The sequence below is a fragment of the Mytilus edulis genome, chromosome 8 (assembly GCF_963676685.1).
Source record: "Mytilus edulis chromosome 8, xbMytEdul2.2, whole genome shotgun sequence".
NCBI classification, from domain to species: Eukaryota; Metazoa; Mollusca; class Bivalvia; order Mytilida; family Mytilidae; genus Mytilus; species Mytilus edulis.
Genome location: NC_092351.1, coordinates 68,882,927 through 68,905,982, shown reverse-complemented (window position 1 = coordinate 68,905,982; position 23,056 = coordinate 68,882,927). Strand labels below are relative to the sequence as shown.

At 32.4% G+C, this 23,056-nt stretch overlaps 1 protein-coding gene across 2 annotated transcripts in view; it reads left to right on the top strand.

The window, feature by feature from the left end:
• Positions 1-23,056, top strand: part of LOC139486849 (ATP-dependent DNA helicase Q5-like) — a 74,764-nt gene that overhangs the window by 33,073 nt on the left and 18,635 nt on the right. For both annotated transcript variants that reach the window (XM_071271911.1, XM_071271912.1), the window contains exons 8-10: positions 693-800; positions 6,363-7,334; positions 16,563-16,730. In XM_071271911.1, coding sequence (XP_071128012.1) covers positions 693-800; positions 6,363-7,334; positions 16,563-16,730 — 1,248 coding nt within the window. The remainder of the gene's footprint in view (positions 1-692; positions 801-6,362; positions 7,335-16,562; positions 16,731-23,056) is intronic.

Below are 23,056 nucleotides of genomic sequence, written 5' to 3'. Positions count from 1 at the left end.
ATTAATTGACCTAAACACAGTTTTAGATTTTTTTCATTGTAATCAGAATGTAATCAAAAAGTAATCAGGATTACAGGCTATTTTAAAAAGTAATCGATTAAATTAAATTACATATAATCAGATTTGAGGCTGATTAGTGATTACACTGATTACTTGAAAAATTGTAATCAATTACAGCTGATTAACGATTACAATTACCCCAACTCTGGTTCATTATAGATAGAGATAATTGTAGCAACAAGAATGTTCAGTAAAGTAAGATCTACAAACACATCACCATCACCAAAACACAATTATGTCATGAATTTATCTGTGTCCATTGTTTAATATGCACATAGACCAAGGTGAGCGACACAGGCTCTTGAGAGCCTCTAGTTTAGTCTGTCCTACTTCAGGTTAAATTTTTTATCGAGGTAGTTTTTGATGAAGTTGAAGTCCAATCAACTTGAAACTTAGTACACGTGTTCCCTATGATATGATCTTTCAAAATTTAATGCCAAATTAGAGTTTTTAGCCCATTTTTACGGACCACTTAACATAAAAAAAGATTGTGGATTTGACATCCATGTACTAGATTCTTGTTCATCTGTGCATTTCCCTCAATGTGGAGTGATTCAAATGAGCATACAACGGTGAAGATTGCCCATAGAATTCATTAAAGAGCACTCTTTGAAATTTAAAATTCTTTACAGGATACTTCAACAGTAACAGCTGGTGATGATGATGATTTTGAGAAGCCAAGTGAAGATTGTGTTCTCAGAGATGCCTCTAGTACAAAAATTCCTAGACTAACAGTCAAGGTGAGAGAATGTTTTCAATCTTTTTAGATAACATGCAGTTTCATTTTGTGAACTAAATCCTCATGTGCAGGGGTGTGGAAATATTTGTTGTGAGCACTTGTCCCTGGGCAAGTTAAACAGTAAATTTCACTTGTCTGGAAAAAAAGTTACTTGCCCTGATGGTCCCAATAAATATTGAAGTATTTCATTGTTAGCTAATATCATGAATATATGATTCTTAGCACTTTTTTGCATCACAAACAAATGAAATGCATTTGTTTCTATTGTGTAAACCTTTAGGAAAGTAGGAAATGGGTTAACATCAATGGGACAGAAACCTAACAGCAAACCAACCAATGAGATAACATGCAGAGGACGATTTTACAGCAGTTTTTGTATAAAAACAGGGATCTCCATGGATGAAAATTGAACCATGGAGGAACTTTCACCATTACAAACCGTGTCTACGCTGTACAGTGTAGCGCGATCGGAAGTATTTTATCCCTCCATACAAGGAATGGTGAACATGCTAATTCATTGCTTATTTAAATTATATTTATTTGAATTTTCATTATAGAATTAGAAGTATCAATATGTTCATTTATTGCCGTTTTTAACCATTCAAATGCCAAGTCTTCATGTTCCCCCTTAGTCGAGAATGACCAAAAGCTGTCATGAAGGTCCCCATGTAGATTTCTTGTATTTTTGGTAATTGTTATGGGGGTTAAAAATCATATGATGTGGAGCTTATTTTTCATGGACACTGTCAAATTCAGAACCCATTATGGGTATGGCTGATTTGCAGCAACAACAAAACGATTCGTACAGGTTATGTAAAAGGTTAAAGAGGTTTGTAAAGCAAATGAAAAGGTTTTTAATGACTTTATCTGACAAATTGATGCTGTGCAACATGCATCTTTCGAGTCTGAATAGAAACCGGAAACGCGGATGTATCAATTTGATTGTAATATACGAAATAAATTCGGAATTACGATACGATATTTCTTTACAGGAAATATTTATAAGTTTTTACTTTTAAACTTTTTAAATAATTCTAAATTATCGTTACAGCAGTACTTGAGTTATTTGCAATGAAATATTATTTACTGTTTTGCATCTTATTTTGTTCTTCTTAAAAAAGGGGGATGCTGATTGCGTAAGTCAAAATAAAGCATGTGTTCGACTTGTTAAACTGTTTTCTTTGTAACTGGATTATTAATTTATTTATTTAATCTAAATTATCATAATCATTTGCTGAAACTTAGTTGATTAATTCGACAAATGGATCGTCTATCCTCAGATAGTATTCTCCTGTCTGGTTTGTTGATCTACCTGTACAAGCTTAGGTACAAGTGATTAGCGATCTTAATCCGGATATCCCTCAGGCGTTAGAACTGTGTTGGATTATAACATAAAAAGCCTAAGGGTTATGCAATTACATGCATTTGATTATAATTGATAAAAAAATGGAGTCGGGCTACAAAAAATGATGAAGTTTTGAACGATGGCGGAAGACAATTTAACGATGGCGCAAGACAATTTAACGATGGGGCGAGTCATTTGACGATGGCGCAAGACATTTGAACGAATGCGGGGCGCCATCGTTAAACAGGCCATGGAGATCCCTGTAAAAATTGTAGCCAGTAGGTACATATACTAAATTAAGAGTACAGTTAGTGAACATGGTGAAGTTTTGGTGTTTCTCTCAACTGACACACGTTTTGTTTCTTTCGTAATTGTCTTGAGGGGCAATTCAATCATCTCTTCTATTTATCAATTGTGCAAATTAATATGCTTTTTCATTATTATTTAAATACAATTGTATATTGTGTATAATATAACTTTATAATACTCTATGTACTTATAAATATGTTATTATTATTTTGAGGACTCTCAGGAAGATTAGTTTTAACTAATGGGATCATCCTCTTGAAATAAAGATTATTTATTTATTTATTTATTTTATTTACCACTTTGACAACAAATGATGCTGACCTGTCTTCTATAGATAAAACAACAAATTATTTATTTTACGAATTTCCATCCAAGATAGCCAAGGCAATCTAATATACACGATGTCTGAAATTCTCGCTTCCGAATCTTTTTTAAAATACGTGTTCTTCTCCATCTGCGTTTCGGGTTTTCTATTTGACTCATAACTCTTTTTGTCTTGCTTGACCGGTGTCTTTAATATTTAATATTTATCAATCTGACTGTCGAAAGAAAAACTAAAGTAATGATACTTCCAGTGAATAACAGATAAAACCTAATCGAAGATCCGGGGTCAATGGACAAAATCAATGCAATGTTACACGACTCGGGTTCGCATACCTATTTTTTTTTATCAATTTCGGTATTATGTAATATTTATCGTCATGGACATTGATGTTTCTACTCGCTGACTATTGGTTTCTTTATATAAATTAATCATCTTTATATGTTTTGGAATTAATTCTATATTTTTGTTGGATTTGAACTTTTTCTTGTATATTTTTTTTACTTGTCCACGGGCAACCGAGACAAAAATAATTACTTGTCCGGTTGTTCAAATGTACGAGTCGGGCGAGTCGGGCATAGCATTTCCACACCCCTGATGTGGTTATTGTATGGAAAAATATATCATCTGCAATGAAAGTCAAGTAAGCTTATGATCAGATATTGAATTTACAAAAAATACATCATGGAAAAACATCAAGGATAAATAGGGAAAAAGGTTCACAAGAAATAAAGTCACAATATTGAGAACAGAAATTGTATATTTGGTATATAAACTAGATTTTCAAATATATATGTTTTTTAAGAGATTTTCAATTGCATGTAGGCAGAAAGGAGTAGGTTCAGTAAGACCCCCTTTTGGCCCCAAAATTAAGCAGTTTTGCAAAATTGTGAAAATGTAATCTTTTAGATATTTTTTGGAAAGTAGAATGCATCCGCTACATAAATATGTGCTGTTTTTGACAATACAATGCACATATATCGTGAACTAGCATCATAGAGTCATGCTAAATTACTGAAATCTTCACAATTATAGCATTTTAGTTAAATTTTAGACGGTTTCCGTCTTAAATGAAAGTGGCCGCATTCGTGTTCATTCATAATATTGAAATGTAAGTTGTATTTGATGATAATACATAACATATATAAAGGTTGAGGATGAACATGGATGCGGCCACTTTCATTTTTGACGAAAACCATCGGAAAAGTTACGTTTTTTTTGGCATATTTGATAGATTTTTCATATTTAAGCTTCAATCGGAGCGTTGTTCATGACTGAATCAGTTAAAATCGTTAACATAAACTAAATGAATCAATTGAAATAGACACTTATGTGTTTAAAAAGTGTCCTAAATATCTCGTTAGATGAAACTGAAATTTGGGGCCAAAATCGGCCCTTACCGGACCTACTCCTTTAATTTACTTCATACATATAGTACATGTATATTAGATACCAGATTTTGATTCGTTAATATGAGGGAGATAATTTACTCTATTGTCAAATACTTTATTACAATTCACAGAGATCAATTGTGAGCTTCATGGAATACAGAAGTTATGTACAAGACGTTAAAGTATTAAATTATTGGTGTATAAACTGGACCAATTCACTCACAAAAAATAAGAGATTACTATAAAATCATGTTACAACATTTACTTTCTTGTTTAACCAAATTGTAAATGCAAACAACCTAATCATAAACCAGCTTACATATTTCTAGTTTTGAGAGTTTTAAAACAGTAAAGTTTGTGCCAGAATGTGTTAAAGAAAATACAGGTGAACTGCTTAATCCAGTAACAAAATGGAATGAAATGTCTGTGCTAAAATACCCCCTAGTAGCATTTTTATTTTTTTTGCTGAAGTGTCCTGTCACCCTTAATAATCAAATAGCTTCAATTTATGATTTACATATCCTGTCTGGATAGATTATAACACTTTTAAAACCTTTAAAAAATTATTGTTTTATTTTCTAAGCCCTATCATAGCAGAGGTGGCATTAAGTGTTATAAACCCTTGTCAGTCTATATGTTCTGAAATTTGTTTTTGTTCTCTTACTTTATTTTGCGTCATTAACCAAATGTTTTAAATCTTATACATACAAAACGCTTATAATTACCTTAAAAGAAAATCAAGGTGAATTTGGGTGGCATCACGTTTACCTTTCTAAAGTTATGCCCCTTTACAAATTGAAAAATTGCTGAATTTTTCTTTCCCAATCTCAAACTTTAGTTTGCCTTAATCTAATGTTATGAATATTATACACAATTTTTATTTTAAAACAAAACAGATCCAGTTTGAATTTTGTTGCTGTCACTTTATCCATTCTAGAGTTATCCCCCTTTATAAATTGAAAAATAGCAGATTTTTTTTCTCAACCAAATATTATGAAACTTGCACGCAATGCAGATCATTTTTAATTTGGGTAGGATCACTTTTACAGTTCTTGAGTTATGTCCTTTCATAAACTTATATGTCTCAACCAAATGTTATGTTACTTACACCCAATGCTTATTACCACAAAAGACAGATACAGTTTGAATTTGTGTGGCGTCACTTTTACCTTTCTAGAGTTTACAAAATGAAAAATGCTGAATTTTGATTTTTTTATATCTTACTTTACAAATGCTTTAGTATGCCTCAAACAAATGTTATGAATTTTTATACCCATGTTTATTTTCCAAAAAAAATATGAAATGAGTCCATGGGACATTTCCCCCCTTTTTCTGGCCATTAAGCTTGAATGTTTTTGTGAAATATTTGTCATTGAATGTTAAGCAACCAATAACCAATCAATCATTCAATCATAAATATTTTCATCAAACTGTAAATGTTAGTTGCAAAAGACTTAATAAAATAATACAAAGCACAAAAAACAACTACTCAAAGCACAAAAATAAGATTACTCCCAATTAATGATAGCTAGTTCAAAGCTAACTGCAACTTGTAGATAATTTATGCTATCTGGAACTAAAGTATCAATAAATACACTTCAAACAGATTTAGTGTACAGATGTCATTTATAAACAAAATCAAAAATGCATAACCTTTCAGGATCAAGACTTAAATGAAGATTCATCTTGGGTTAAAGGCAGAATTCAATCAAATGAATATTGTTCAAAATGTTAAACTTATTATGTATTTTGACACAAGGTTTATGACCACAATATGATTGAATAAATATCTTATTAAAGGTTAATATTATACTTAAAACCATTACACAATATTTATCAGAATTCCAATTCTTGTGTTAAACATAAGCATAGGAATCTGATGTACAGTATTTGTCTTTGTTTATGTAATTTATACGTGTTTCTCGTTTCTCGTTTTTTATATAGATTAGACCGTTGTTTTTCTCGTTTGAATAGTTTTACACTAGTAATTTTGGGGCTTTTATAGCTTATTGTTCAGTGTGAGCCAAGGCTCTGTGTTGAAGGCTGTACATTGACCTGTAATGGTTTACTTTTATAAATTGTTATTTGGATGGAGAGTTGTCTCATTGGCACACTCACACCACATCTTCCTATAAATATTTTATTAATGAGAATGTCTTATTTTCTGTTGTAATTGTATAGTTTAATCTGTTTCAGATCCGGGAACACTGCCTTGGAATGATTACATCTGACCTTTATACTAACTTTACTTCATACTACAAAGATGTTTCTACCAAGATGGCTGCCAAAGACTATGAACCTGAGTGTTGTGCTATAGATGAAGAATTTGATGTTTTTAAGTCAAGTAAAGCTGTAAATTTGTACAAGGCAGCTATTATGTCAAAATGCAACGAGATAAAGAAAACAACAAAAAGCAAAGATTTGCACAAATCACTTGTTCCAAAAGGATCAGACAATTTTAAATCAAGTCCTGCTAGTCATTTCTCAAATGATGGCATGGATGATTGTGATATGACATCTGGTTTTAGCTGTACTTTTGTGAAAGCTTGTGATATGATTGTTAACACAAAGAATGATTTTAAGACTGATCCTGACCCTGAGTCAGTAGTCAAATATTCATGTGGTTCTGATTCAGATAAATATTCTAATACTGATTCTAAATTAAAACTTTCAAGAAAGTCTGATTCATCATTTTATTTTGATGGTCAAATTTGTGGTAAACCAGTTAATGATGTAATGGAAGAGAAACCTTTACAGCAATTGGAATCAGAAGTGGCATCTATTTTAGACAAATACCAAGTGGGAAGTTTTTCATCTAAATCTAGTCACAAACAGAAGTCTAGAAGTGTTAAACCAGAATGTGTGAGATTTAGTGAAGATATATTATTTAAAAAAGAGTCAGGACTTGGATCGGATGAGAATAAGTCTAGCATTTGTACATCAAGTTCCATTAAAACAGAGAAGATTGATGAATCGAAAGACAGAAAAGAAGTTAAATTGAAACATCTTAAGCTGACAACAGATGAAAAATACAAACATTCTTCTCATTCAAAATCACATGACACAAGTGAAACTAGTGGTTGTACAGATGCTTGTCAAGTCAGTGATAAAAAAGATGAAACCATTAATCATGTTCATAAAGGGGAAAAAAGACCTATAAAAGAAGAGGTATTCATAACCTTTTTATACGACCGCAAAATTTGAAAAAATTTTCGTCGTATATTGCTATCACGTTGGCGTCGTCGTCGTCGTCGTCCGAATACTTTTAGTTTTCGCACTCTAACTTTAGTAAAAGTGAATGGAAATCTATGAAATTTTAACACAAGGTTTATGACCACAAAAGGAAGGTTGGTATTGATTTTGGGAGTTTTGGTCCCAACATTTTAGGAATTAGGGGCCAAAAAGGGCCCAAATAAGCATTTTCTTGGTTTTCGCACTATAACTTTAGTTTAAGTAAATAGAAATCTATGAAATTTTGACACAAGGTTTATGACCACAAAAGAACGGTTGGGATTGATTTTGGGAGTTTTGGTTTCAACAGTTTAGGAATTAGGGGCCAAAAAAGGGCCCAAATAAGCATTATTCTTGGTTTTCGCACAATAACTTTAGTTTAAGTAATTGAAATCAATGAAATTTAAACACAATGTTAATGACTACAAAAGGAAGGTTGGTATTGATTTTGGGAGTTTAGGTCCCATCAGTTTAGGAATTAGGGGCCAAAAAGGGACCCAAATAAGCATTTTTCTTGGTTTTCGCACCATAACGTTAGTATAAGGAAATAGAAATCTATGAAATTTAAACACAAGGTTTATGACCATAAAAGGAAGGTTGGTATTGATTTTGGGAGTTTTGGTCCCAACAGAATAAGGGGCCCAAAGGGTCCAAAATTAAACTTTGTTTGATTTCGTCCAAATTGAATAATTTGGGTTCTTTGATATGTAGAATCTAACTGTCATGACTGTGTATGTAGATTCTTAACTTTTGGTCCCGTTTTCAAATTGGTCTACATTAAGGTCCAAAGGGTCCAAAATTAAACTTAGTTTGATTTTGACAAAAAATGAATCAGTTAGGTTCTTTGATATGCTGAATCTAAAAATGTACTTAGATTCTTGATTATTGGCCCAGTTTTCAAGTTGGTCCAAATCGGGGTCCAAAATTAAACTTTGTTTGATTTCATCAAAAATTGAATAAATGGGGTTCTTTGATATACCAAATCTAACTGTGTAAGTAAGTAAGTACATGTAAGTAAATGTTTATTATAGTGACATGTGTAATCACATTTCAATAAAGTACAAAAATATTACATACACAATAAAATACACCCGACCCATTGGGTCTATAAGTCACTTTCAAATAATAAAACATAATTCTTTTATCACGGATTTCAAACAAATTAATGAAAAGTAAGATTAAGCTAAATTTCAAAATAATTAATTAATAATGAAAAATTCAAACTTATGTAAAAAAAAAATAATTAAAAATGAAGTTATTAGAAGATCAGTTTTAATAAATGTCAAGTTGAATGCATAATTAATTAATAATGAAAAATTCAAACTTATATAAAAAATGAAGTTATTAGAAAATCGATTTAGTAAATGTCATGTAGATCCACATTTTTGGTCCTGTTTTCAAATTGGTCTACACTAAAGTCCAAAGGGTCCAAAATTAAACTTAGTCTGATTTTAACAAAAATTGAAATCTTGGGGTTCTTTGATATGCTGAATCCAAAAATGTACTTAGATTTTTTATTATGGGCCCAGTTTTCAAGTTGGTCCAAATCAGGATCTAAAATTATTATATTAAGTATTGTGCAATAGCAAGTCTTTTCAATTGCACAGTATTGCGCAATGGCAAGAAATATCTAATTGCACAATATTGTGAAATAGCAAATTTTTTTTTAATTAGAGTTATCTTTCTTTGTCCAGAATAGTAAGCAAGAAATATCTAATTGCAAAATATTGTGCAATAGCAAGATTTTTTTTAATTGGAGTTATCTTTCTTTGTCCAGAATCAACTTAAATCTTTGTTATATACAATATACAATGTATATTCACTTTTTACTACCAACTGATAAATTAAAATAATCTTTACCATTCAGTGATAACAAGCAGTTTTTTTACATCTTAATATTTATGATGTATTTAAATGAGTAGTTATTGTTGCAAACTCCATTAGAAATTTTAATTGAGATTAGTTTTGGAATAAGGGAAAGGGGGATGTGATTAAAAAAATTGGGTTCAATTTTTCTCATTTGAAATTTCATAAATAAAAAAGAAAATTTCTTCAAACATTTTTTTGAGAGGATTAATATTCAACAGCATAGTGAATTGCTCTAAGAGAAAACAAAAATTTTAAGTTCATTAGAACACATTCATTCTGTGTCAGAAACCTATGCTGTGTCAACTATTTAATCACAATCCAAATTTAGAGCTGAATCCAGCTTGAATGTTGTGTCCATACTTGCCCCAACCGTTCAGGGTTCAACCTCTGCGGTCGTATAAAGCTACGCCCTGCGGAGCATCTGGTTATGTTATTGTAAACCTTAGAGCTCACAGTGTAATACAAAATCCTTCTTTCCAACTCTTTCACACCCTGAGGTGTACTTCAGCTAGTCCCCAAACAAAAATGGGCACCAGTTCAGTAACAATGAATGTCACACCAAACTCTGAAATAAATAAATGAACTAAAATTATTAATCATACAAAATTACAAGACTAACAAAGGACAGAGGCTCCTGACTTGGGACAGGTGCAAAAATGTGGTGGGGTTAAACATGTTTTGTGAGATCTCAACCCTCCCCCTATGCCTTTAGCCAATGTCATGAATACAGAAAAACAAACACACAGAAATATGCACAGTAAAACTCAGTTAAAAGAAATCTGGTGTCAGAATAGGTAACAAAAGAAACTAAGCAAAATGACAATGATACATAAATTAACAAAGGACTACTAACAGTTACTGACATGCCAGCTCCTGACCACAATTAAACTGATTGAGAGATTATGTCTTCATCATACATGTATGAACATCAAGCACAATCCCACCCGTTAGGGGTTTAGTGTCATACCATCATAAAATATGAACATAACCTGTATCGTGCCAACAACTGGTTTTAGAATAAATGTGTTTATTTTCGAGGCAAAGACCAAATAAGTGAATCAATATTAAAGCTATAATATGCCATCTTTAATGACCTGACAACAGTATCGTAACTATATCCCTTCTTAATAAGTCTGTTAAGAGATTTGTTTGGCTTTTGAGGTGAATGACAACATGACCTCAAAAATTGAAAAATCTTTGGTCTTATATTGGTATCACGTTGGCGTTGTCTTCTTCGTTGTCCAAATACTTTTAGTTTTTGCACTCTAACTTTAGTTTAAGTCAATAGAAATCTATGAAATTTAAACACAAGGTTAATGACCATTAAAGGAAGGTTGGGATTGATTTTGGTAGTTTTGGTCCCAACAGTTTAGGAATAAGGGGCCCAAAGGGTCCAAAATTAAACTTTGTTTGATTTCATCAAAAATTGAATAATTGGGGTTCTTGGGATTTGCCGAATCTAACTGTGTATGTAGATTCTTAATTTTTGGTCCCGTTTTCAAATTGGTTTACATTAAAGTCCAAAGGGTCCAAAATTAAACTAAGTTTGATTTTAACAAAAATTGAATTCTTGGGTTTCTTTGATATGCTGAATCTAAACATGTACTTAGATTTTTGTCGAGCCTGCAACTTTTGTTGCAGAAAGCTCGACATAGGGATAGTGATCCAGCGGCGGCGGCTACGGCGGCAGCAGCGGCGGTGTAAGCTAACTTCTTAAAAGCTTTATATTTTAGAAGGTGGAAGACCTGGATGCTTCATACTTTGTATAAAGATGCCTCATGTTACAAAGTTTCTGTCAGTCACATGTCCAATGTCCTTGACCTCATTTTCATGGTTCAGTGACCACTTGAAAAAAAAGTTCAGATTTTTTGTAATGTTGAATTCTCTCTTATTATAAATAATAGGATAACTATATTTGATATGTGCGTACCTTGCAAGGTCCTCATGTCTGTCAGACAGTTTTCACTTGACCTCGACCTCATTTTATGGATCAGTGAACAAGGTTAAGTTTTGGTGGTCAAGTCCGTATCTCAGATACTATAAGCAATAGGGCTTGTATATTCGGTGTATGGAAGGACTGTAAGGTGTACATGTCCAACTGGCAGGTGTCATCTGACCTTGACCTCATTTTCATGGTTCAGTGGTTATAGTTAAATTTTTGTGTTTTGGTCTGGTTTTTTTATACTATATGCAATAGGTCTACTATATTTGTTGTATGGAATGATTGTAAGGTGTACATATCTAGCGGGCAGATGTCATGTGACCTTGACCTCATTTTCATGGTTCAGTGGTCAAAGTTAAGTTTTTGAGTTTTGGTCTATTTATCTAATACTATATCACTGGGGTAAAGCTGATGACCGTAACTGCATTCACGGTCATCCCAAGATGTCGGATGAAAAATTAGGTCAGTTTCTGTATTGTCTGTTAAAGTGTTTCTATATCATTTTCTTTACAAATCATACATTGAAACGATGTAAATTTATAAAAGAATCACTCGGAAATCACTAATTACTTCCGAGAAATGTGCATGAAACGGGAAATTCGATTTGAAAAAATCGCCAAGATGACCGTAAATCACAATCGAGATGACCGTAACAGAATCAGAGATTCATAACAAGGCTGACCGTAACTGCTTTTAAGTTGACCGTAATTTGTAAATGATGACCGTAACTTTTAAAGGATGACCCTCAATCCTAAGAAATATCCGTATTTATATAACTATCTTTTTATATCAAATGATTAATTGTGTTGGTATACACATTTTAATATGAGAGTTTTATCCTATTGTTAGAAGAAAATAAGACGTGCTTCAAATGCAAAGATTACCATATGTATCTTTTTTACAGTAGAGGGTTTAATCTTTAAAATGAATTTGACAAAAGACATGCAAATGAACAGGAAGGGAAAAAATGCTACAAAAGCGCGATAAAATGACACCTTACAAGCATAATGAAAAAAATTCGGTGCACAGCCTTCAACTGCTCGACAAAAGATTTGGTTTTGTTTCTTGGATTCCTTTAAAAGACATATAATAAATACACATTTTTAAAAATGCCAAAAATTTGCATGTACACCTATTGATATTATATCGTCTTTCATTTTGTCATGCAAATAAAATAACAGAAACATTTTGAAAATATCATTCGAATAAACTAGTGAGCTCCAGCAAAGTAGATCCTTAAAATAGTATTGTACGAAAATCGTATCATAAGGCGGAACGTTGTCAATTTGTATATATACAGAAATGTTATTCATACAGTCAGGATTCTACTTCTTCAAAATTATCTCCCCATTACGCCAGTTCATGCTCACAATCGTAGAAATGGAAGCCATTGTAGGGATGACGCTCTGCCAATTTTGCTCTTGAAAACTGATAAATTTATCCACATAGCACCATTACGATCGATCGTTATACGTCAGTTATATTTTAAATGACAAATGTATCTACTAGCTAATGAGCATTAGTTAATGATCTTGTCTGCATTGATTCAACTTAAAAATATTGTCTGTTCGGATGTCAGATGGAATTTTTGAAAATTCTTAAGCATTTAAAAAAATTCTAATTAAATATTTCGTGGAAGGGCAGACTAAACAATTTTCAGTAGTTGAAGATTATAAACCCTAGTTATCACACACAAGAAGATCATATTTTTTTCGAAGATATCCATTTTCATCATCCAAATTAAAAGACTGTCGTCAAGTACTTTTAGAAAAAATAGCTATTCGAACACACCTACTCTGTTTTTGTGATTCTTTAGATAGGTATCTCACTTGACCCATATATTTCATCTTTTCGTACTGTCATTTTTTTACGTTATAAAGTCAACCTGTAGCTTTGATATATAATAATGATAGAATCTGAAGCGAGATGTTATATAAAATACTCTTGCTTTGTACGTTTTAAAGACAAAATATACACCCCAAACATGCCCTAACATAAAAAGGTGCACTCGATTTTTCTCGTTTCGATACAATCGTTACCTGTTTTGGGGAATTTTTTCTTGATTCACATAATGGAAGGACAGACACGAAAATTTCTGAACTAAAAGATTGATATGTTCTCCGTCCGTGATAAAAAAAAATCGGAGGTTATGCATTTTCTACATCCAACTTATAGATACTATATATAAAAAAGAAGATGTGGTATTATTGCCAATGAGACAACTATCCAGAAAAGACCAAAATGACACAAACATTAACAACTATAGGTAACCGTAAGGCCTTCAACAATGAGCAAAGCCCATACTGCATAGTCAGCTATAAAAGGCCCCGATAAGAACCATGTCGTCGACTTGATATCTTATTGTTTTGCATTACTATGTAATAGATACATTGAAAACTTATGCAAATGGTGTTTTTAAAATAAGAAAATAGTCGTTTTATTTGTTTCTATTAACTTTTTAAAATTTTGTTACTATATCAAACATTACAGTTAACATTTATCGCTTTCTCGATAAACACAGAGCTTCGATTCTTTTGTTCTATTTCAAAAGTGTTTCCGCCTGCATATATCAAGACAAATTAAGATTTTAATCTGCTTCCTCTGGAACCATACACATGGGCTCGATTACCAAATATTCGTATGTATTATTAATGTTTTTAATGCTCCACTTATTGGCATTATGTTTTTCTGGTATGTGCGTACGTTCGTCCGTTCGTCTGTTTGTTTGTCCGTTTGTCCAGCTTCAAGTTAAATAAAATTGAAACTTAGTACACATTTTCCCCTATGGTATGATCTTTTTAATTCTAATGCCAAATTACAGTTTTATCCCATTTTCATAGTCCACTAAACATAGAAAATGATAGTGTAGATGAGGCATCCGTGTACTAGCTATATAGGGACATATTCATGTTTCTTCAAATTTTCGTCGTATCGCTGTCAATTTGTGTTAAAATTTTAACGTCGATATCAATAAATATTTCATTGTTTACGAGAAAAATGCAATTTACGGTCATCCTTTTACAAGTTACGGTCATCTTTTTACCAATCACGGTCATCCTTGTTTTATGTTACGGTCATCTTGAAAATATTTTGATTATGATTTACGGTCATCTTAACGATTTTTTCAAATCGAATTTCCCGTTTCATGCACATTTCTCGGAAGTAATTAGTGATTTTCGAGTGATTCTTATATAAATTTACATCGTTTCAATGTATGATTTGTAAAGAAAATGATATAGAAACACTTTAACAGACAATACAGAAACTGACCTAATTTTTCATCCGACATCTTGGGATGACCGTGAATGCAGTTACGGTCATCAGCTTTACCCCAGTGTATATGCCATAGGTCAACTATATTTGGTGTATGGAAATATTTTATGATCTTTATGTCAGTAGCGCAGGTTTCTTTTGACCATGACCTCATTTTCACGGTTCATTGCACAGTGTTAATTTTTTGTGTTTTGGTCTATTTTTCTTAAACTATAAGTAATAGGTCAACTATATATGTTGTATAGAAGCATTGTTAGCTGTTCATGTCTGCCTGGCATGGTTCATCTGACCTTGACCTCATTTTCATGGTTCATTGGTCTTTGTTTAGTTATCTTGGTTAATGTTAAGTTTATGAGACAGTTGTAATAAAGCTTTATACTTAGGACTATCAACATAATATCAATGATAAGTATAGAAGGCGAGACATTTCAGCGTGTGCACTCTTGTTGATTATGGGCCAAGTTTTGGTCCAAATCAGGATCCAAAATTATTATAATAAGTAATGTGCAATAGCAAGAATTTTTAATTGCATAGTATTCAGCAATATCAAAAAATCTTCAAAGTTCAATTGCACAGTATTGTGCAATAGCAAGAAATTTTCAATTTAACAGTATTGCGTAATAGCAAGAAAGCAATAGCAAGTATTTTCAATTGCACAGTATTATGCAATAGCAAGAAATATCTAATTGCACAATATTGCGCAATAGCAAGAAATTTTCAATTAGAGTTATCTTTCTTTGTCCAGAATAGTAGTTGAATCAACTCTAATCATTGTTTTATACAATATACAATGTATATTCACTTTTACTACCAACTGATAAATTAAAACAATCTTTACCATTCATTGATAACAAGCCCTTTTTTTACATTTTAATATTCTATGATGTATTTAAATGAGTAGTTATTGTTGCAAACTCCATTAGAAATTTGAATTGAGATCAGATTTGGAATAAGGGAAAGGGGGATGTGAAAAAAAAAATAGGGGGGGGTCAATTTTTCTCATTTCAGATTTCATAAATAAAAAGAAAATTTCTTCAAACATTTTTTTGAAAGGATTAATATTCAACAGCATAGTGAATTGCTCAAAGGCAAAACAAAATTTTAAGTTCATTAGACCACATTCATTCTGTGTCAGAAACCCTATGCTGTGTCAACTATTTAATCACAATCCAAATTAAGAGCTGAATCCAGCTTGAATGTTGTGTCCATACTTGCCCCAACCGTTCAGGGTTCAAGCTCTAAGGTCGTATAAAGGTCGTATAAAGCTGCGCCCTGCGGAGCATCTGGTTGGTTTTGAGGTACAGTGGTTCTCCTTCCACACATATAATGTATTCTAATATGATGTGCTTCTTTCAATTTGTGAATAAACCGCTGCTCTAAATCCAATAAAATTTGTTTGCACATGCATATATTGACTACTGCAGAATAATGTTTTTATTCAAATTGGCATGCATTTAATATATATCATTAACTTAAAGCACTTCCAAACTCTTGAATGATGCACATGTTGTTACTAATTCATTTATTATGACTGTAATGTGTTGCAATTCGAAATTGACATATTTGACCTAGACATGCTAATTTCGACAACCATCCATGCTGGCTGTTCAAAATTCCTCCCTCTGAAAAATCACATTGCCAGTCGTTTGCTTGTTTACAAGCTAGGGAGGTTCATGGAAGAGCCTACACACACACTCTATGCTTAAACACATTGGAAATAGAAATAACCTAAATTGTCCTAATCAGAATATAAATAATTGTTGCCATCTATACTTTATTGTAGTTTTAATATGGTTAGTCATTACATTGTGGTATCCTCACTATTGCTCGGGCAAAAATAATCACAAATATAATGCCTACCCATGTTAAAACTACAATAAAGTATAGCTTGCCTTGCATCAATTATTTCTTAAGTATATGATTCTATTTTCAATTTATATCATGCACCTAAAATGCTCCTATCTACCATACAAATTCAATATCTTTCTTTTTTTCTTTTTTTTTTTAATTGGAAAAAAAGTTTTTCTTTTTTTTTTAATTGGAAAAAAAGATTACACAATTTTATTTACTTTCTTCACCAGTGCAAAGACACAGACAGTAAAAAACGAAGACTAGAATGCAGTACTGTAACAACCAATGTTAATAGAGAACCAGAAAGTAAGCCTAATGGAAAAGATTTGAAGATGACAGCAGATCTTGTTGTCAAATATCTCACACCACACTTTTCTGCTGGAAAATTTGTTTCTAAGGTAAAATCATAAATAAAAATAATATATAATTAGATATAACTATAGAAAGAGTGTCAAAAGAATAAGAAATGTTTTTTTTTCAATTTCGCACCCTCTGAGATACCAATTGTTCACAAGAAGTTTAGGATACATTGTGGATATTGAGAATTAAGCCATATAATATTCACTTTATCATATACCTGAAGTTTAACTTATGACATGATAACATACAGATTAGAAGCCTTTGCAACTATGAATACGATTGACTTGGAATGTATTACACATATACTTAGTATATAATAAGGAAAAATAGAAACCTTATAAATTCAAGCATTTTTAGTTATAAGTTAGATTAAAGATAAAGATTTAATTAAATTTACAATAGGATATAAAAACTGATCATATGATTATAAATTTCTCTCCTGTTAGTAGTGAATCATCTTTACCAAAAACCTTATATTCACTGCTAGAAAAATCTTGAGTGGTTAATGTATTAGATTTTGAATAGCGTATACATGTGAACCAAAGTAGTTTTTGTCTCGATTGACAAAGTAAAAAAGCGAGAAATAGGTATGCTGTTTCTGGCGGCGGTGTCAACAATGTATTAGTTTGTGATTAGGTCTAGTTCATTGTGAAGTGTTAGGTCAAAGATATTTGGCTGACTGGAGCAGAGCCCCCCTTAGGTCACTCAGCACGCCCATACCCCCCCCCCCCCCTCCCTTTTACAAAAAGTTCTGGATCCCCCACTGCCTGCACCCTCAGGTATGGTCTATTTGCTTTGAAACTGATGCTTTGTTGTCATGTATTAGTTTGTGATTATGCCGGTTTATGGTAAACCACTAGTGGTAGATCAATGATAATTGGTATGCAGTTGTATAAGCATTGGTAGATCTCATTTCCATGGACTTTATTTGGCTCTGCCCCCTCAGTTATGGTCTATTGACTTCGAATTTTGCTTAGTTTACATGTTTTAGTTTGTGTTTAGGTTTGTTTAAAGGGAACTTAAGTCAATAGTATTTGGTATGCAGTTGTATCAGCATTGGCACATCTCATTTCCATTGAGATTGTTTAGCCATTTACCTTCAGTCATTGTTCATTGACTTTGAATATTTACAAAACTTACATGTTAAAGTGTTGCTATTTTAATTCCAACATTTGATTATTGAAATTACAAAAAAGCAAGATATATCTCTGTGATAACACTTTATTATATACAAAGGTTGTATAATGTTTTGATGTTGTCATCATCTGAAGACATTTTGTTTCTAGACAATAACTTGAGAATAAGTTTATTGATCTCTATGAAATTGTATCACTTTACCACAAAAGGAAGGTTGGGTGTGATTTTGAGGTTTATTGTCAACTGTTTGAGAATAAGGGGCCACAAACAAGTATGTTTTCTTGTTTCAGGACAATAACTTGGAGTATAAGTGTATGGATTTTATAAAATTGTACCAGAAGGTTCCTTCCCTCAAATGAAAGGTGGTGATAGCTTTTTGGGGTTATGGTCCTAAGTCACTCCTAACCATACAGGAATAAAGGGCAATAAGACTAGGATTTTCTGGTTTCAAGACAATAACTTGAGGATAATTAAAATTGAGAATGGAAATGGGGAATGTGTCAAAAAGACAACAACCCAAACAAAGAGCAAAAAACAGCCACAGGCCACCAATGGGTCTTTATTGCAACGAGAAAATCCTGCACCTTGAGGTGGGCCTCAGCTGGACCCTACATAAAAATGTGTTCTAGTTCAGTGATTATGGACATCATAATTCAAAACATATAAATGAACTAAAATAAAAAACATATACAAGACTTACAAATGCCAGAGGATCCTGACTTGGGACAGGCGCAAAAATGTGGCGGGTTAAACAAAGTCAAGCACAATCCCTCCTGTTAGTTGTTTAGTATCATACCATCATAAAATATATATATGAGAACAACCTAACCCATATCATGCCAACAACTGGTTTTTAGAAAAAAATGTGTTTGTTTCTATGATAAGACCCTATGAGTGAATCAATATTGATACCAAAATGTTCCATTCTTAATGACCAGAAAACAGTATAGTATTGCATATTGTTGTGCGTTTGTTTTTTCTACATTGGCTAGAGGTATAGGGGGAAGGTTGAGATCTCAAAAAACATGTTTAACCCAACCGCAATTATGCGCCTGTCCCAAGTCAGGAGCCTCTGGCCATTGTAAGTCTTGTATGATTTTATTTTAGTTTCTAGTGTATAATTTGGAGTTTATTATGACGTTCATTATCACTGTACTAGTATACATATTTGTTCAGGAGCCAGCTGAAGGACGCCTCTGGGTATGGGAGTTTCTCGGTACATTGAAGACCCATTGGTGGCCTTCGGCTGTTGATTGCTCTATGGTTGGGTTGTTGTTGCTTTGACACATTCCCCATTTCCATTCTCAATTTTATAGAAACTTTATTCTTTCTGAATAAGTCTGTTTAATGGTTTGGTTACTTTTTAGGTGAATGCCAACATGTTTGTGTTTTGTAAAGAATATTACCCTTAAAGTATATGGACCATTATGAAATTGCACAACAATGTTCCATATAAAAAAAAAGAAGGTTTGGATTGATTTTGGGGGCTCTAATCTTTTAAGAAAAAAAGTCCAAAAACAATACTTTTCTAATACTTTGTATAAATTGCCTATTTCTTGACCAATTTCAATGAGATTTATTTCAAAGTCTTGAAGTTTTTTATATTTTGGATTTTGAGCCCTGTTTATGAATTGGTCAACATTGATATCCTAAGGGTCCAAAATGAGTTTGTATGATTTCATCAAAAATTAATAAATTCTTTGGGGTCCTTATTTGCTGATTCTAACCATGATGTTCATACTTGCCCAACTGATAAGGGCAGTTGTATTAAGCTGTGCCCTGGGGAGAATTTTGTTTTCTCCCCAAATGACATTGATGGAAGTCATGTTAATTCTTGATTTTAACTGACCTGGCCCATAGAGCTTTTGCCATCACTTGTCATCAGTTGTAGACTTGTAGTCCATCATCATCATCTGTCAACTTTTTGTTAAAGAAGGCGATAAATGCTTACTGTAATGTTTACTATAGTAACAAAATTTATAAAATTCCATGTGGTTAACCAACGCCTGTGTGAATCATTTCGTTAGAGTCCCTGAAGTGGATACCTTGGTATGCAGGGTTGTCAAATTATGTTGGAAGAGAAGCCTTGCGAAGTGGTAGGAACCATGGGAAGTTCGTCCAATTAGATACAAAGCCTTTAGAACAATTTCATGTATCATATAATAGTAAAACGAACTCAAGTTACATTGTAAACAAACTTTAATTTTCTTAATTTTCTATATTTATCTTTATATCTATTTATAACTCTGTTAGTCTGTATTGCTACTTTCACTTTTCATTGTTTCTCTCACCATGACGCCGTCAAATTTCACCACTTTGAGTACTTCAGGGATTAATTTCTGTATAAAAATTGTCCTGATGAAGCCTGCCTTGCAGGCGAAACATGTAGACCATAGCAAATAAAATTGCAGACCACTCAAAGTGTTGTTGTCAATTTTGGGTATTATGGTAAAATTTATAAAAGTTAATAGAAACAAGTAAAATGACAATTTTCTTCTCAATCACGAATGGTTTTGTCGAGCCTGCGACTTTTGTTGCAGAAAACTCGACATAGGGATAGTGATCTCGAGGCGGCGGCAGCGTAAACTAACACACATCATTTCGGGGGCTTTCCCTCTGGTATCTTTCATCCCTCTTTTAAAGCTGATTATGCGGGATTATATTTTAGAAGGTGGAAGACCTGGATGCCTTATGTTACGAAGTTTCTGTCAGACACATGTTCAATGTCCTTGACCTCATTTTCATGGTTCAGTGACTGCTTGGAAAAAAAGTTAAGATTTTTTGTAATGTTAAATTCTCTCTTATAATTAGTAATAGGATAACTTTATTTGGTATGTGCGTACTTTGCAAGGTCCTCATGCCCATCAGACCACTTGACCTCAACCTCATTTCATGGATCAGTGAACATGGTTAATTTTTGATGGTCAAGTCCATATCTCAGATACTATAAGCAATAGGTCTAGTATATTCATGTATGGAAGAACTGTAAGGTGTACATGTCCAACTGGCAGGTGTCATCTGACCTTGACCTCATTTTCATGGTTCAGTGGTTACAGTTAAGTTTTTGTGTTTTGGTCTGTTTTTCTTATACTGTATGCAATAGGTCTACTATATTTGGTGTATGGAATGATTGTAAGGTGTACATATCTAGCTGGCAGGTGTCATCTGACCTTGACCTCATTTTCATGGTTCAGTGATCGAATAGATATAGGAAGATGTGGTGTGAGTGCCAACAAGACAACTCTCCATCCAAAGAACAATTTATAAAAGTAAACCATTATAGTTCAATGTACGACCTTCAACACGGAGCCTTGGCTCACACCGAAGAACAAGCTATTAAGGGCCCCAAAATTACTAGTGTTAAACCATTCAAAAGGGAAAACCAACTGTCTAATCTATATAAAAAAGGAGAAACGAGATACACGTATAAATTACATAAACAAACGACAACTACTGTACATCAGATTCCTGACTTAGGACAGGTGCAAACATTTGCAGCCGGATTAAACGTTTTAATGGTACCAAACCTTCTCCCTTTTTCTGAAACAATAGCATAACATCACAACATAGAAAAAACACACGATAAAATATCAATTGGAAGGCTTAACTCAATCAAAAAAAGTAAATTAACACACACTATGAAAGAATAAATTTGATCTGAGATATCTGAATGCAAATGCACTGTTAATAAAATATCAGAGACAAACGTTCAAGGCCAAAAAGCAAACAAACAAGTTAAGGTAAGTTTTTGATTTTTTTTCTTTCTAATACTATATGCAATAGGTCAATTATATTTGGTGTATGGAAATATTTTATGATCTATATGCTAGTTACACAGGTTTTATTTGACCTTGATCATGACCTCATTTTCAAGGTTCATTGCTCAGTGTTAAGTTTTTGTGTTTTGGTCTGTTTTTCTTAAACTATAAGCACTATCTCAACTATATATGTTGTATGAAAGAATTGTTAGCTGTACATGCCTGCCTGGCATTGTTCATCTGACCTTGACCTCATTTTCATGGTTCATTGGTCAATGTTTAGTTTTTTTAGTTAATGTTAAGTTTATGTGACAGTTGTAATAAAGCTTTATATTTAGGACTATCAACATAATATCAATGATTAGTAAAGGAGGCGAGACATTTCAGCGTGTGCAATCTTTTATTTTAAATACACAATTTGCAAAGTACTTTAGTAACAGTGACCGGTAACGACCAGAAGGAATATTTGCAATTAAAACATAGGCAAATTTATCGGGAACAATGTAAAAGTGAATTTCTGTTAATATTAATATTGACGGCAATGATACGGATATTCTTGCATTTCTATTGGTATAAATAAGTTTACTTTAATCATAAAATTTTGATTTTTAATTACTTAATAAAAAAATATCACAAAAAAATCATTTTAACATGTTTAACATGCAAATAATTGTATATCTGGTCAGTTTATGACACCTTGGGTGTTTCCGTTCTTACTCCGGTATGTAATTAGGACAAAATCTCCCTCTGTGACAGAGTCGATCTCAACTAACTGACACCCATTTACAGAAAAGTCGGTAACATTTTATGTGTAATTATTGTCTTTCCTCCTCTCTCCTTCTCATATAACCTCCTTGGTTTGATTAAGTAATTGAGTATTGATACAATACTAGTATGATTGACAACTGTCATTATCACCAAACACCAGAGACAAGATGGACATTTAATTACAATGCCCCACCTCCTTAACTGCCAATCAAATTGACCACATTACTTATCAACCTCAGTCTTACATAATTATACAGACCAATATACATCTCAATATACAAATATTTGACCTCACAATTGAATACACAAATACATGTATATATTAGGTGATTGATATATAAGGATGATAGATTCATCCATTGCCCATTACTTTTGATCTACACTACATAAAGTGATTCTGTAAATCATGTCTGAAAGATAAATGATTAATTAAGAATTAACAAGATCTTTAAAAAAATGTAAATAAAAATACTAAAGATATTCAAGTAAGGTCTATAATTTACTTGATAAATTTCCAAAAATCGTCTGTAATTAATCAACAATTTAGTTAGTTCACTTATATTTTTTTTTATCACTAATTGGCTTGACCAGCTTGAACAGTTAGTAAAATTTGAAAAGTTTTAATTGATACATGTATAACAATCAAAACATTTTATCTCTTAAATTTTATTCCCCTTCAAATGTCTATTAACAATTTTAAT